General features: G+C 37.3%; 1 protein-coding gene across 2 annotated transcripts in view; it reads left to right on the forward strand.

The window, feature by feature from the left end:
- Nucleotides 1-17,271, forward strand: part of PPP3CA (protein phosphatase 3 catalytic subunit alpha) — a 325,113-nt gene that overhangs the window by 283,269 nt on the left and 24,573 nt on the right. For both annotated transcript variants that reach the window (XM_061419557.1, XM_061419558.1), the window contains exons 9-10: nucleotides 9,757-9,882; nucleotides 12,478-12,552. In XM_061419557.1, the coding sequence (XP_061275541.1) occupies nucleotides 9,757-9,882; nucleotides 12,478-12,552 (201 nt within the window). The remainder of the gene's footprint in view (nucleotides 1-9,756; nucleotides 9,883-12,477; nucleotides 12,553-17,271) is intronic.

Here is a 17,271-nt window from a genome sequence, read left to right on the forward strand (position 1 = left end):
GAGGTCGCAAAGAGTTGGACGTGGCTTAGTGACTGGATAACAGTCCTCATTTTTCACGAAGTTCCACCCGTAGAATCAGTGCTCTGTGAACCTTTATCTGGGGATGCAGACAAGACCTCCAGCGAAGCTGAGTCCTCCATCCAGATACACTGTCAGTGGTCTGCTGTCACTTGGACAAGACCCATTAAGCCTCACATCTTGAGGGGTTACGTTTCATTTTCTCACAGATGGTGTGAAGATTCTTAACCTGAACTAAAACCAACTTCTCTAAAAGTCTAATTGTCAGTAAGGCATTTAACAGAAGGACAAACAGGAACCATATGTATGTAACAAGTTAAAGACATGAGTCAATGGATTATCACTTCCTTTTCATTATCTAGAGATTCTAGACCTTCAAGAGACTCAGTGACTTACTTCCACAAATAAAGTAGATGACCAAAAAAAAAATAGTAGATATCAAGTATATGAGCTCAATATTAACTCAGTTCCAAGGAGATAATATTAACTAGTTGCCAAGCAACCGAGAACCATTGCAAGCTACAGCTTATGGCTTGACACCAAGTACAAGGTGGAAGAGTGTTCTATAATCGCATGCAGATACAGAAACAGATACAGATAAGATATAGGTACTAGTTTTCAAAGTGCATCCCACCAAAGTGAAAGTGAAGTTGCTCAGTCGTGTCCGGACTCTTTGCGACCCCATGGGCTGTAGCCTTCCGTCCATGGGATTTTCCAGGCAAGAGTACTGGAGTGGGTTGCCATTTCCTTCTCCAAGGTACACTTAAACCCTTGTTATATATTTGGAGTGGATATCAACAATAAGAGCAAGGAGAAGGGGGTGACAGAGGATGAGATGGTTGGATGGCATCATATATTCAATGGACATGTGTTTGAGCAAAATCCGGGAGATAGTGAAGGACAGGGAAGGCTGGTGTGCTGCAGTCCATGGGGTTGCAAAGAGTCAGACACAGCTGAGCGACTGAAAAATAACCACAACGGACACAGTGTTTCCTATGTCCATGCCATCTCCTTCAATATTTTAAAGCTTTAGCTAAATCTCTCTCATTTAGTCAGGGTTGATTAAGTCATATTTTAGCATTGTAATAGTATAGATTAGAACTTAAAGGAATGTTATCAGTTCAAACTGATAGGGAAATCAAAACTGCCAATGACTCCTTCTTATTGACTTAGCAAAAAATATTTTACAGTAGCAATTCAAATTCTCTTGATGAAATTATAATGGTAGAAATGATTCACAGTGTTTGACTGGACTTGAGCTAATTCCAAGGATCAATTTTTGGCTCAAATTCTCTGGATCCTAATATAATGATGTGACACATGAGGTAAGAATTGTAAAGTGGCAAAATTATTAAAAATAGATAGCTATTCTCTCCTCCAGGAATTTAAAACTGAGTCGTGATACTTTACATTTTTCAGGTGCCAAAGATTTTATCTGATTGTATATATTATGAATATTAACATATATGTTATTAATATTTTATTTGATTTTCATACTCTAAATATGACAGAACAGCTCATAATTATGGGCTTTCCTGGTGGCTCAGGTGGTAAAAAAATCTGCCTGCAATGCAGGAGACTTGGGTTTGATCCCTGGTTTGGGATGATTCCCTGGAGAAGGACATGGCAACCCACTCCAGTATTCTTGCCTGGAGAATCCCCATGAACAGAGGAGCCTGGTGGGCGACAGTCCATGAGGTCGCAGGGAATTGGACAGGACTGAGCAACTAAGCACGCAGCATGGTGCAACTCAAATAAATAATGAGAAACATTTGCTCATGATCACATAGTCACTGTGTGATAGAGACAGTATGATTTCTACTCTTATCTATTTTAGACTCTTACAGTTTTGAAACAGAATTCAGCCTCTGAAGTGGCATATTACTTTTTCCCAAAATTCTTTCAAGCATCCTTGAGACTTCCATTCATGTGTGGTTGGTTATATTTTTAATATCCTCACAAGTTACATGTTTTGTGTTTTAAATTTTTTCTTTATTTTTTCTTTCTTCACCTATCTTCCTTCTTTCTTTCCTTCTTCTTTTTTTCAATCTTGTCATTCTTTTCTCTCTGTCTTCCCTTAAACTTTTACTTCAACCAACTATTGACCATTAACCATGTGCAAGGTATGGTACAAGGCACAAAAAAAGAAAACAAGAGAGATCTATGCCCTCTTCCTCCCTTCTATCATCTACCTTCCACTTACTTTACTCAAAACTTTGTGTTTGAATAATACTTGATTCACAGTTTGCCAATGCAGTGTTAAGAAGGAAAACCCATAACACACATACAGTCATTCAGTGACACACAGACATAATCATAAGATTGGCTCAGACAACTTCACAAATACATCTAGTACAGTCACCTGCCTTGTGTAAGATAATATCATCTGCATTTTATGTAGGAGACTTGTGACAAAGCTAAAGAAGGTGTTACAGATGCCGTGAAAGAGGCATGTACAGGGTAAGAGGAAGAATAAGGGTATAGGCATAAAAGAGTTATATATACAGAAACACGTGTGTGTATTTCCATAAGTACAAAGTCATTAGCTCTTAGCTTCAAGATAATTACATATACCTACTATTTGTATCCAGGCATACTAAAATATTTCAAGTTGGTGAACTTCAGTCATTATGTGGAAGTCACTAAGCATTGCCTGTGAGATACGCTATCTTAAGTATTGAGTGATTTGAGCATTAAATTAAAAAACACACACTAAAGATTATTATTATGACAAAATTACCTACAAATTGAAGACTTGAAGTCCCTCTTAATAAATGACTTGCATACTTACTTTTACCTGAACTTATGAGCCATAGAGTAAGAGTGAGTTATAAGAACAGCCCTTGCTCACCAAATATAACAACCCTCATGAACTGGTAAATTTCCTTTGACCTAAGTCATGCCTTTTACCTGGGCTACTAATAATAAAAAAGGAATCATTTTAAAACAAAATCCATCAGGCAAGTACAGGACATGGAGAAGGAAAAAAAAAAAAGGAGAACAAGAGTTAGAAATCAGATTTCTAAATGGAAGGAATCAGAGAGATTGTATTCATGGATGCTATAACGTGTAGTGTGATAACTAGGCATTTATGTAAATGTACATATATGTCTTCCCAAATTTTTAAATTAAAATTGTCCGCCACCCAAAAGTAATCTTTATGGAAAAATATGTATTTGAAAAAGCATACCAACATAATCTTAAAACACCACCAAAGGACATTTTGAGTACATAGTCCTACCTCAAGAATTTTATCCATCAAGCTATCATGCCTCCTTCTGTGATGGTAGGACTTTGCCAAAAGAACACACTGATGCTAGTTTTTCTACTAGGGCATCTGCGGGTAGAAGAGTTGAAAGGAAAAAACATCCTGGGACTATTATGCCTGTTTTTTTCTTGCTATTTCTGGTTCTGGATGTCTTACAGTGATTCTGAAGAGCCCTCGTTTGCTTTCCTCTCATCTTTGTTTCTTTCTGTCCTTCCATCCTGTCTTTTGAAGGGGGCAGTACACGGTCAATTAAAGTTAAAGAGATGAAAAATGTTAGCAGAAGGGTCAAAAGAATAAACTTCATCATTCCTCTTCTGGTGGGCTCTTCTCTGCTATTGAACAACCCTACTAGTAGTGTTGAGAATGCCTGAGGTATGTTGGGAGTATTACAGTTACTAATCTGAAGGCTTTCAGAAAAGGAGCTCTGTGTTTCTCTTGAAATCCACTTGGAATGTGTTCAGCCCATGATTTGGTGAGCTAGTCAAATGCATCTTGTCAGCAATATTTTGCTTGTTGTCTTCAGTTGCCCACTTGTGTCTCACTCTTTGAGACCACATGGACTGCAGCACTCTCCTGGAGCAAACTCACGTCCACTGAGTCGGTGATGCCATCCAACCATCTCATCCTCTGTTGCCCCCTTCTCCTCCTACCTTCAGTCTTTCCCATCATCAGGGTCTTTTCCAATGAGTCGGCTTTTCACCTCTAGTGGCTAAAGTATTGGAGCTTCAGCTTCAGCATCAGTCCTTCCAATGAATATTCAGGGTTGATTTCCTTTAGGATTGACTACTTTGATCTTGAAGTCCAAGAGACTCTCAAGAGTCTTCTTTATCACCACAGTCGAATATTTAGATAACTTCTCTTAAACTAGAAGCTCTCTTTTGACCTTATGTCTTTGTCATTCACTGCTCTGTCATCAGCCTCCCTGGTGATGGCAATTGTAAAGAAGATGCTGAGATGTGTTACCAAGTTTTTGTGAAATACTAGGTTTTGTGTCTCATCAAAATTTCCATTTTTGAGTAAGAGAGATCCCTTTAATTTACAGATTTGGATTTGGTCTAGCAAGTTAGTGCGTGGTTTGATAGAGAAAAGACTGAATTAAATCTAGATGCTGTTCCTCAGGTTTCACTATATTAGAGGGCCTTGTTATATCACTAGATATGATAGAGGTCCAGTGCCCCTTCCTATTCCCAACTGGGAGCAGTCTCTTTGTTGCTGATTTTATATCTGTCTTCTGCATAAGCAAGATGGGACCAGTTAATTGGATAGCTTTCCTGCCATAATTTTGGTATCAGAAAAAGAACTGGCAGTCAGGTCTCCAGATCCAAACAGATTAATACTCTTTGTCTTATACCAGATTTCTTCTGACTGTTCTTCACACCTGCATGTGCAGTGGAAGAGCATTTGTGCCGTGCTGTCTGGTCTGTTCTGAATCATGGTCAGTAACCTAAGGCCCGTATATGTGTCATCTTCTGTCCCCTGGCCTCTAATACAGTTGTTAAAGGACACAAGGTCATGTATAATTGCCAGCAGAATAAAGGAGGCCCTTGATGATAGACTTCGTTCTTTTTTCCTCTCTCTTTCTCAGACAAGATCTCAGGAGGTGGTCTCAAGTGATTCTTGAAGTACAACCGTTTGTATTATTTATGTGGCCGGTGGAGATAAGTGTCTTTCAAGTACTTCACAGGAGAGCATCCTGTTAGGGCTATAGTTGAGCTTCGTAATTCCAGTGACAGAGGCAGGCGGCAGGGGCGGAGGATGTGGGAGGTGGAAGATGAAACGTTAACTGTGAATTTCGTGACTGGATATTTGGGACTGTTCTGGTTTGAATTTTTTTATATATTTTTGTGATATATATATTATGTACAAAAATCAAAAGTCATAAGTTATTAATGTAAGATTATTCAAGAAGTGTATTTGCATGAGTATTTTATATGGCTGAAGAAGAGAATGCATATTGCTGCATTTGCATCTTTAAATGAAAGCTATTTTTTTTAATATATTGAAAATTAAGGGAAAAGGTTCTATTAACGGCTTTTAGAATTACTGAGAACATTCATCAATCTTTGCATTAATGATGAGAGCTTCGTTCCAGAAGTCGGTTAACATTATTCAGATCTGAAAGAGGTTGTGTAAATTATCCGAATAAACCCAAGTAGTAAAAAGTGAGGTAACTGAGACGCAGAGACATTAAGTGTTCTTGGGTCTTGTGAGTAATTCATGACAGCATTCATCCTTCAGCCTGGGCGCCTGGGCTTCCCGTCCAGTGCTCCCTTTTTTAAAAAAGGAATGAACATGGAAGGAGACTCTGTGTCCAGCACTTGGTAGACCTGGAGTGATTTATGCAGTTAGGGTGAGAATATTGTGGAATACTGAAAAGATGAGGGACTTCAGATTCAACACCAAACTGAGGTTTGCTGCTTCTCATCTGTGACCTTGGGCAAATAACCTCTCTGCTTATTTTGAAAATGTAAATAAGAACCACTTTTTTGAGAGATATTGTGAAGGTATTTGCTTATTAAACACCAAATACAGTGCCTGGTATAGAGCAGATGGGCTTCCCCAGTGGCACTAGTGATAAAGAACCCACCAGCCAATGCAGGAGACATAAGGGACACGGGTTCAATCCCTGGGTCAGGAAGATGCCCTGGAGGAGGGCATGGCAACCCACTCCAGTATTCTTGCCTGGAGCATCCCATGGACAGTGGAGCCTCGTGGGCTACAGTCCATGGGGTCACAGAGAGTCAGACAAGACTGAAATGACCAAGCCCGAGCACAGGAACACATAGAGCAGATGCTTAGAAAATGTAGCCTCTATTAAATGGTATTATTTCTGTTGCTAATAAACACAAATAAAATCTGTAAACAGTATCTGCATTATCGGTAGGCACACAGATAAATTGTGTTGAGCCAGTGTCAAATGAATAAATGCTTTGTGTCACCAGTGACAAAACAGAACTTCTGCTTTATCTATTGGACAAGCTTTATCCACACTAGTGAATGTGCATCGTATTTCATTTTTCTCAAACATGGATTTTGGCAAAAAGCTAAAACATCTTTAATTATGAACATCATATTCAAAGTTAAATTAGTATAATAGCTCGGACTGGAATTCAAATATTGATCACTTAGGAGAGACAGAGGGATGTTAGAAAGAGGATGGATTTGGTGTCAGTAAAAGCTGAGTTTGAATTGGGAGTAAAATCTTCTAGTTCCTTGTTGCATGATCCTGAGACAGTTATTTTACTTCTCAACCTCAGATCCTTAGTCTAGTCTATAGCATGAGGGCAGTCACATCTGTTTTTCAGATTCGTAATAAGGACTAAATAACATATTATCGAAAGCCTCCCTTTTCTCCTGGGTACTCTCAGTTATAACATTTATTTATCTCTTCCTGCTGCACCATCCTAAGCTAATAAAAAGTGGGGAAAACTTAGAGAAGAAATTACTCTTCAAAAAGACAACTTAGAACCTAAAAGATTCTTTCGAAGACAGGAAGATCCATTCCTACTAAGAATATGCAGTATTTAAAAATAGTATAAATACCATTTCCATGAAGCTGGTGCTCAGAGACCAGGCAGCTAAGCTGAAAGGACTTCACCTTTCTAATCTCACAAAGGCGATGTTGTCATTTGCCCTGATTTTTTCGTTTTGCATGTTTTTAATACTGTGTGAATGTATCCTTGGGCCAAATGACATATCGAATCAATGATAGGATAATGAAAAAAGAATGCAAAGAAGAATGAGTTTACAGAAGTGTATGGAGGATTCAGTATTCTATAGGAAGGCAGTAACTCAGTGTTGAATGTACCATCTGTAATACTTGTCCCCAAACCATCTGTGATTCTGTTCTCTGGAATTGGGTTGGTCAGCCTGAAATATGATTCAAAGAAAAAACCTCACTCTTATCAAGTATGATTTTTGTTAATGGTAAGCTGCTGAAAACATCCACTTATTGTTCAGCTGCAGTATGATGTATGTAGTATGCAAATCACAGAAAACTATACATTCTTCCCATACTCTGCACTGATCATCCCCCCCAAGATTATATTAGTTCTGAGCCACACTTTAACAGTCGCATTGCTGATGTGACAGACATCCAGAATACGATGTACAGGTTGAGGAAAAGGTCAAAGGATTAGGAGGAATTTTCTTGAAAAAGATTGTGGGGGAAATATCAAGATATGTCCTTAGCTTTTGAGCATCTACACTAAGAAGATGGTATGTGAAACAAGCATTGTTATTGTTCATTCACTGAGTCATGTCTGACCCTTTGTGACTCCAAGGACTGCAGCACGCCAGGCTCCTCTGTCCTCCACTATCTCCCAGAGTTTGTTTTAGATTCAGGTCCATTGAGTTGGTGATGCTATCTAACCATCTCACACTCTGCTGCCGCCTTCTGTTGCCCTCAATCTTTCCCAGCATCAGGGTCTTTTCCAATGAATAGACTTTTCTCATCAGGTGGCCAAAATACTGGAGCTTCAGCTTCAGCATCAGTCCTTCTGATGAATATTCAGGGTTGATTTCCTTTAGGATTGACTGGTTTGATCTCCTTGCAGTCCAAGGGACTCTCAAGAGTCTTCTCCAGTAATGCAATTCAAAAGTATCAATTCTTCAGCACTCAAACATAAATACTATTAAGTCTGCTGAAGGGTACTTTTCCTTACAGACACAGGGAGACATTGGGCATATATGTATATACATAGAATTCCTGTATTTAAATTAAATAATAAATGCAAATAGAGCTTTAAGTCAAGGGCTTTGGGAATTTAGAGGAAAGACACTCATCAGAAGAAATCAGGAAAGATTTCAAAGAGGGGATAGTGCTTGAGCTGGGCACCAAGGTCTGGGAAGAATTTGGAAATTCAGAGATTCTGAGAAAACATTCAAAGTAAAAGAAAAATGTGGAGCTATGAAAGCAATGTTAAGTTAAAGATATCATCAAGTAAGAAGAAAAGATGTTAGTGCAGACACTGATGCAAAAGCTCAAACCTAGTAAACTTCCAGTAATTTAAAAAAAAAAAAGATTTTTAAGGCCTGTGTTTATGCATAGGAATCACATGCTGTAACTAATCTTTCACTTATAAAGTCAGCCTAAAAATTTTAAGGTAGTGAAATGATTAATTTTTCTATATTTTAAACCGCCAGACAAAGCCATAAAAAAACTCATTTGACATCATCTTAGGATGGCAACCCACTCCAGTGCTCTTGCCTGGAGAATCCCAAGGACGGCAGAGCCTGGTGGGCTGCCGTCTATGGGGTCGCACAGAGTCGGACACGACTGAAATGACTTAGCAGTAGCATCAGGATCTGTTCAGTAATTTCTGCTAAGAAAATGCTAATCATGGGCTTCCTAAGTGGCTTTATGGTAAAGAATCCACCTGCAGTGCAGGAGCCGCAGAAGATGCTAGTTCAAATCCGGGGTCAGGAAGATCCCCTGGAGGAGGGAATGGCAACCCACTCCAGAATTCATGCCTAGAGAATCCCAGGAACAGAGAAGCCTAGCGGGCTACAGTCCATAGCGTTGCAAAGATTTGGACACAACTGAAGTGACTTAGCACGCACACACAGATGCTAATCATGCCATCATAGAAAGTCTGCAATATGAGAGTATTGTTCTTAATGTTTAAAGAAACAGAAGTGTACTTGTTCTGTATTTTTTCAGAAGGGAGAACTAAGATCAGTAAGTAGTAAAGCTTTTGCTTCATTGAAAGTATTCACAGAGACCTGCTCACACTGTGTCCTGATTGCTATAGATGAAATTCTGAACCTGGTTAGAAGGGAGATCAGCTGTGCTCTTAGCATCTCTTCAACCATAACATTCTATATGAGTATCAATCCAGCCTACAGACACCAGACAAACCAGAGTAAAGCAAGCAGATTTATTTTCCTATTCTTTGCGGATGGTGCATCCTTTTCGGAAGTCAAGGGTGGAGTCAGATACCAGCATATTATTTAAGGCAGAATTCAATCCAAACATTTTACTTTATTAAGTCAAGATTGCAGTCTAATTTAAACTGTTTGTACAACTGTTATGAGTTCTACTGGGGAAAAAAAGTGTGGTTTAAAAGCAGTAGAAATAAATTCTGTTCAGATATTTGAGATTATTATATTGCACTAACTTACCTATGCCACTTTTATTTGTCTCATCAAATTTTAAATAAGACTAAAATATTCTTGGCTGCAAAAAAGCTTAATCCAATTCCTGGTGTTTGATTAACTATTTTTTTATATATATTTGCCAAATTATAATGAATTTTCATATATGGCATTCATATATTTTGCAGTTACATATTACGCTGAGTGAAGATTAAATCCATAACTAGTATAAACATTCATGACAGATGAAGCTATTTGCCTTGATATTTTGGAGCTTAAGTCAATTAGTTGCATTCTCTTGATCAACTCAAGCCATGTGTAGAAGCAGAAATATATGCTTGTGAATCTAATTTCCTTCTTTTTGTTTTTTTCAGCTGCAGTATTGAAGTATGAGAACAATGTCATGAATATCAGGCAATTCAACTGTTCTCCTCATCCATACTGGCTTCCAAATTTCATGGATGTTTTCACCTGGTCCCTGCCATTTGTTGGGGAAAAAGGTGTGTTGTGGAATCCTGGGATGTTCTTTTTTTTTCTTTTTCTTTAGATATATTTAAAACAAATTTTTGTACAATGTTGCATTGGTTTCTGTTACAACAGTGCAAATCAGCCATTATTATACATACCTCCCCTGGCTTCCTAGCCTGCCTCCTCTCCCCTCATCCCATCCCTCCAGGTCATCACAGGGCACTGGACGGGGCTGTCTCTGCTACACGGCAACTTCACACCAGCTATCCGTCTTACACCTGGCAGTGTATGTATGTTGGTGTTACATAAAATGATATGAGAAGGAAGGAGAAAACTTGTGGCTCTTTTACCATGAAATATTCAGAAAGAGAAAGCCTTTGGTCTAACCAATAAAACTCACAAGCTGCACCATAGGAGCAGAAATTTGAAAGTCTGTCATTGTACATATTATTAACATGTAATGGATGGAATTAAGGGGGAAATAAAAGAAATGAGAACTATTAGGATAATTTACATAATCTTATTAGAATAATCCAACTTAAAGTAACAAATTCATAGTTTTGACTGGCTTCAAGCTATAATAATGGCTACCTTCTCTTCTTACCCCTTTGTATTATAATTCAAAAGTTCTATTTTATTTTACAAACTACCAGTCAAATTAAAAGGTTGAGATAACCAGGCTTTCCTCACATTTCTGATGTTAATAATAATCATTGAATGAAAGTGATTAACGTTTACAATATTTTGAAACACAGCATGTACAATAACAACAACAACAAAATAGTTCATTATAATGATGGCTTGAGAGCAAAGAATCCACCTGCAATGTAGGAGACATGGGTTGGATCCCTGGGTTGGGAAGATCCCCTGGAGGAGGAAATGGTGACCCACTCCAGTATTCTTGCCTGAAAAATCCTATGGACAGAGGAGCCTGCCACGATGGGTGGCAAAGAGTTGGACACAACTGAGCAACTGATTGGTGATAAATATTGTGACCATTAGATGAGAAAGATGTATATTTTAAAAGTTGTTTATTAGCATGCTCCAGTTTTTCAGAAGAATTGGTCTTTTCTTTCTTTCCTTCAGTCCCCCTTTATTTGTTTTTTTGTATTTTGACCTAAACTGCAACAAAAATTTTGAGGAAAAGCCTGCACCCACTGAACTTGAGTTTTCCATTCAGGAGGCATGATGGTGATAGTCTGGATCATTCCTCAAGCCAAGTCTTGAGCATCACAGAGAAAGGGAATAGACATTGTAATAAACATAAGAGCTGGCACTTGTTTTAGAAAAATAATGGCCTGTGGGGGAATTTTAGAGAAAAGCTGTGCATTTTTCTGAAATATTATGTATTTACATTCATACATATATGTAATATATTAATATGTATAATATTTTCCTACAATCCTTGTTTTTTTCTTTAAATATCCTTTAATGATTATGAAGTTATGAATTGTCATCAAAGAAGTCTTCCCCTTCAACACCAAAACAAGTCAAAAGTAAATTTTAAGAGTCAGTAAATTTTAATTTTAATAGATAAATCTTCCCGGTTCTACTCCATGTCACCACTTCCTTGCACCCATCAGATCATAGCATGGACAGAAAAGCACTGAGAATCCTGACAACTATCCTTGAACACCCTTCATGTGGGTTGTTTCCATTAATTAATCAGATTTTTTGAACATCTGTAACAAAAGAATATAGTAATATATGTGTACATAACTTATTTTTGATAATGAAACTGAAGCTCTGGGTTAATGTTGGCCCCACTGAAGTTTCACCCTTTCACATATATCTTTAATGCTAGAAGAACATTGATTTTAAAACTGAACTCTTGAAGAAATACTGGACAAGCTTCTTTTCACACTCATGATAGAACCCAACCTAACTTTTAAAAATGTTTAACGCAAATAACATGTAACTTAGTATAAAGTGTTGCAGTACTAATTTCTGTGTATAATGCTTTTATACAGCCCTCTTTTAATCTATTTACTCAAGTAAATTTCTTATTAGACTTATCTAAGCTTCATTTGTAAAACCTTTTTGAAAATGAAATTTAATGATATATATATATATCAACACATTAATTTTTTAAATCAATATTCTCAAAGCTATGTCAAATATATTAGTTCATCAATTATCAGTTTTTTGTAAACACAAGCCATATTTCTATCACTAAACTGAGTTCTCTGGGGGACTAAAAATTAAAAAGAGCTCCAGCATTCACTTGATCCCTATGAACCTAATGTTTGTAACCTTGTCTAAATCTAACAGCATTTTTGCACAAATAAATAAAAATTAAAAAGCATTTTCTCCTTCATAGATGTATACTATATTCACATCCACATTTTTCTTTGGTCCAGTATCTATTGACTGATACCTGGTCAATGTTTCCATTAGATTTTGTAGGCATGAGCTGATAATTTTAATAATATAAAGTCTACATAGAAACACAAAGCTTGATATCTTTTATGATCTGAATTTTATAAAAACTATTATGCAGGAAATTCCATCTTCAATATAGGTAAGAATGTTACTGCCAAGCCTGCTCATTAACAGTGCCAGAGTAATAATTAATATTACAGTAAATGTTTTAGACTATTTTTTCTTTCTTTCCTTTGTCTCCTCAGTGACTGAGATGCTGGTAAATGTCCTCAACATCTGCTCAGACGATGAACTAGGGTCAGAAGAAGATGGATTTGATGGTAAGAGCCTTGAGCCTTTGAGCTAATTCAGTTTACTAGGTAGTTACTTGGCATCTTACAGATAACCCTAAGAATAAATTTCTAAGATTCAGATTATGTGTAAATAATATACTGTTGAGAATGAACAATGTTATGATATTTTATAGTTGCTTTGAAGAAATATAAGAAACAAAATCCATGAGAGAATTTTCCCATCACCTTGAAAACATAGTTGAAGCAGTTAAGTACTTTAATAACCATCTTTCAGTAGCTCACATTGCTAAGTCACTTTTTTGGCTCTTTTAGTGCAATTGTTCCTGTCAGTTATTCAAATTTTGATGTCTATGATAAAACATAACTTAGACATTGACATATTGATATTTATGTCAACTTAATATCTGTTCATATCTGTAATAATTAAATAAATTATTAGGTTTTTTTATTACTGTTTTTTAAAAATACTATTTTGTATTTGTTACCTTCAGGGAGTACACTTTCTATAAAAGACAAAGATTCCTGATGTGGATAGAGAGAAAAATTACTCTGGCTCTTACAAAAGGGCCCTAAAAGGGATGGTAATATACAAAAATGTAGTTGGAAGAGGAAAGTGCAAGAGCAAAATTCATTTCCATAAATGTTTAACATGTGCCTACTCTGCACAGGGCACTCAGGATTCCAAAATGCATTAAAGACTTAAGAAGAAGTTTCAGTCTGATTGGAGAGACTGATGTGTAAACATAAAATATCAATAAAGTAAGACATTATCAAATAAAAGGGAATGGTAGCAGTGGAAACTAGATATTGTGGAAAGTTTAAATTGATACAATTTTTGCCTTTTGAAACTGTACATGTGTAAAATGAAGCAAGAATGTAGCCTTTTCTGAAAGTTACTGTCTGAACAGCATGATTTAATATTTATTTGAGCTTAGTACAAATCACATCTAATTTGTATTAGAATACCTAACTAACTCTTAGAATACCTAAGTCTTTGCAGAATACCTAACTCTTTAGGCAAAAATAAAATGAAAGTGTCCATTCACTCACATACACACAGTCTATATACTTAGGTAAATTTGAAGTGTACAATTATTTCTACTATCTCAAGGTTTTTCTCCTTCCTTAACTTCTCTTGTCTTCATTACTTGTCTCCATGTTACTATTCTTTAGTCATATATCACACTGCAAGGGAATGTACAATACAGGGAAGAAAAGAATTTTTTTAAACTTTTACTAGATTAGAATGAGCTAAAAAAAATAGTTTGTAAGAACTTTCTTAAGTAAACATATTGATATATTTTAAAATATTCAGAAAACCAGTGGATGTTCTGTGCTTTATCCAGATTCTAGCTGTTTCATATGTTAAAGCCACAGTTTGCCATTGTTAACTTTTCCAGGTATAGTTAGATGGTTATATACCATATATAACTATCTATATATATTAGATAGTTATAATACCATCTAAGAGATACTAAATCTTCCTAATGGAAGGTTAGAAAGATATTCTTTTTCCCTCAAGAAAGAATACTAACCTGATGAAATTTAAATCTTAAAAGTCAACAAGCATTTTGTAATAGATACCTTTTACTATGTTTCTGTAACTCCTCAAAAAAGAAGATTAAGTAGCATTAATACAGAGGTGTTGCTCTGTAAACAAATCTCTGTTTTAGCAAGGTTTATTGACCAATAATATTAAATATATAGCACATGGTATGAAATAAGTAGCCCTGCATATGATTGTAATTACATGTTAATTCACTCATTCAGTAAATATATATTGAGCACCTACTGTGTGCTGCCAGATCCTAAAGCCAAAAGCACCTGCTCATTTCAACAGTGCTGGTGTTTCCTGCACAGTTGAGTATCACCAAGACTGGCTCAGGTTTACTTCATTTAGTGAGTTCCTTTACCCACTTGCTTAGTCACTAACATGAAAGGATGCATTTTGGAACTTCCTCTGCTTTAAAATAATTAGTTCTAATCAATGTGCTGTGGTCATCAGCAGTTGCTTTTAAACCTGTTCATGCCAATGATAGAAGTGCGTGTCCTTTTCAGGGCACTTGGAAGAATTCTTTTCTTTCTAAGCAGACCAGCGCTCTTACTCAGTTCAGTTCAGTCGCTCAGTCGTGTCTGACTCTTTGCGACCCCATGAATCGCAGCACGCCAGGCCTCCCTATCCATCACCAACCCCCGGAGTTCACTCAGACTCACGTCCATCGAGTCAATGATGCCATCCAGCCATCTCATCCTCTGTCGTCCCCTTCTCCTCCTGCCCCCAACTCCTCCCAGCATCGGAGTCTTTTCCAATGAGTCAGCTCTTCACATGAAGCGGCCAAAGTACTGGAGTTTCAGCTTTAGCATCATTCCTTCCAAAGAAATCCCAGGGCCGATCTCCTTCAGAATGGACAGGTTGGACCTCCTTGCAGTCCAAGGGACTCTCAAGAGTCTTCTCCAACACCACACTTCAAAAGCATCAATTCTTCGGCGCTCAGCCTTCTTCACAGTCCAACTCTCACATCCATACATGACCACTGGAAAAACCATAGCCTTGACTAGCAGGACCTTTGTTGGCAAAGTAATGTCTCTGCTTTTGAATATGCTATCTAGGTTGGTCAGACCTTTCCTTCCAAGGAGTAAGCATCTTTTAATTTCATGGCTGCAGTCACCATCTGCAGTGATTTTGGAGCCCCAAAAATAAAGTCTGACACTGTTTTCACTGTTTCCCCATCTATTTCCCAAGAAGTGATGGGACCGGATGCCATGATCTTTGTTTTCTGAATGTTGAGCTTTGAGCCAACTTTTTCACTCTCCACTTTCACTTTCATCAAGAGGCTTTTTATTCCTCTTCACTTTCTGCTGTAAGGGTGGGGTCATCCACTACCATGTTTGAATCTTAGATCATTTCTGCAGAGAAACAGCTCCAACTTCTAAATGCTCATATCTCATAAATTTGAGAATTTATGAGAAAGAAAAAGGAAAACAGAAGTAAAGTTTTCGTTAAAAATGTGTTTAACTTAGGGTGGTATACATTTCAGAGTAAATCATCAGAAATGTTCTTTAGTGCTTTATTTACCACGACACAGAAATTATGGATTTCCTCAAAGCTACTCAGAGAACAACTTGAGAATCTTCCCAGAACTATTTAACTCTTTGGGGGACAAGAGTTTATTGAGAACTTATCTTGTAGGTTTTTTTTTTTTTTTTTTTTTGCTCTTTTTGTATGATGTTATTTTCAACCTGAGGATCAAGGTTCCATTCTCCCACCCTGTTCCTCCTTTAGGCAGCCTGCAGTGTCTGTTTCTCTCTGGGGCCTGGCCCTATGTTCTATCAGTCCAGAGGTGAAAGCAGGAATCAGAAGACATCAAAAGACTTAATTAAAGCTCTTCCTTAACTTGCTGCTTATTCTAAAGAGAAGACATCTCTTGATGAGTCTTTATCAAACCTTTCTCCATATTTTGCTTGATATCCAACATCAGCTATACAATCCAGGGTAGTAATGGTGCCTTCGCCTGGTGGCTCAGTGGTAATGCATCTGCCTGTTGCAGTGCAGGAGAGCAGGTTTGATTTCTGGGTCGGGAAGATCCCCTGGAGAAGAAAATGGCAACCCACTTCAGTATTCTTGCCTGGGAAACCCCATGGACAGAGGAGCCTGGAGGGCTACAGCCCATGGACTTGCAGAGTCAGACATGACCTAGTGAATAAACAACAATGGGCCTTTACAGACCGTGCCTCTCAGAGGACCTTATCAAGGGGCTTGTTAGTTTTATAAAGTCTGTCACGGATAGGAATTCTCCTCATGTCCTTGAGGAGTGCTAGGTGTGGGGTTCGTTTTGCTTCTGTTCCTGTGGGTTCTGTCAGCTCTCCTTCACCACTTGACAATGAACGTGGCCACAGCTAACGCTTAGGTGTTAGGCATCATTCCAAGTGGTTTATCTGTATTAACTCTTACCCTTTTGACCAGCAAAAACTTGTAATTAACTATGAATTATCTTATGGAAATTTCCTAGGTGATTTATATTGTCCCTAATCCTCAAGACAACTTTTTGATATAGGTGCTATGATTATCCTGGTTTTCCATACAGAGCTCAGGGCAGTGAGGTTAAAACCTAAGGTCAAAGAGCTAGTGAACTCATGGAGCCTGGATTCATGCCAATGTCTGCCTGTTTCTCAGACTCTTGAACTTTCCACAAGCTATTGTTATAGTGCTTGAATTGTTAACAGCATGATGAGCTTTTTTTTTTTTTTTTTGGCAAAACAACACTATTAGCGAAACATAATATATTTTAGTTTGTTCTGTTAAATAGCCATAAAATAAAGAAATAGATTTTTTGCACAATCATTTGACCATGAAAGTCAGAGCAAATAAAATAGTTTTGTTTTACTCCTTTAACCTTAATTCACTCCAAGAAGTTATGTGTTTGATAATGAGAAAAATTTTATTGCATCTGAATAGACAAAAAGTCTCCTGGCTTCCCTAGGCTTCTGTGGGTAGAAATCATGTCATGAATTTCTGCTCCTCAGCTTCTGCCTTACAAATAAAGGAATTTGATAGCCTGTCTAGAAAAAGATCACTGTTTTAAATTGGTCTGTGGTTCTTTTCTGTTGAAAATAAAATACAAAACTTCTGTTATCTTGTAAAGTTTTGAGGCAGTTTAATGCCAACTGAATGTCTTTTGAGGATCTGGTTTATATGTATCGGGGTCTTTGATTCCTGTTTCCACTTCTGATTTTGGATGATAAAAG

Source organism: Bos javanicus, chromosome 6 (assembly GCF_032452875.1).
Source record: "Bos javanicus breed banteng chromosome 6, ARS-OSU_banteng_1.0, whole genome shotgun sequence".
Taxonomy (NCBI): domain Eukaryota; kingdom Metazoa; phylum Chordata; class Mammalia; order Artiodactyla; family Bovidae; genus Bos; species Bos javanicus.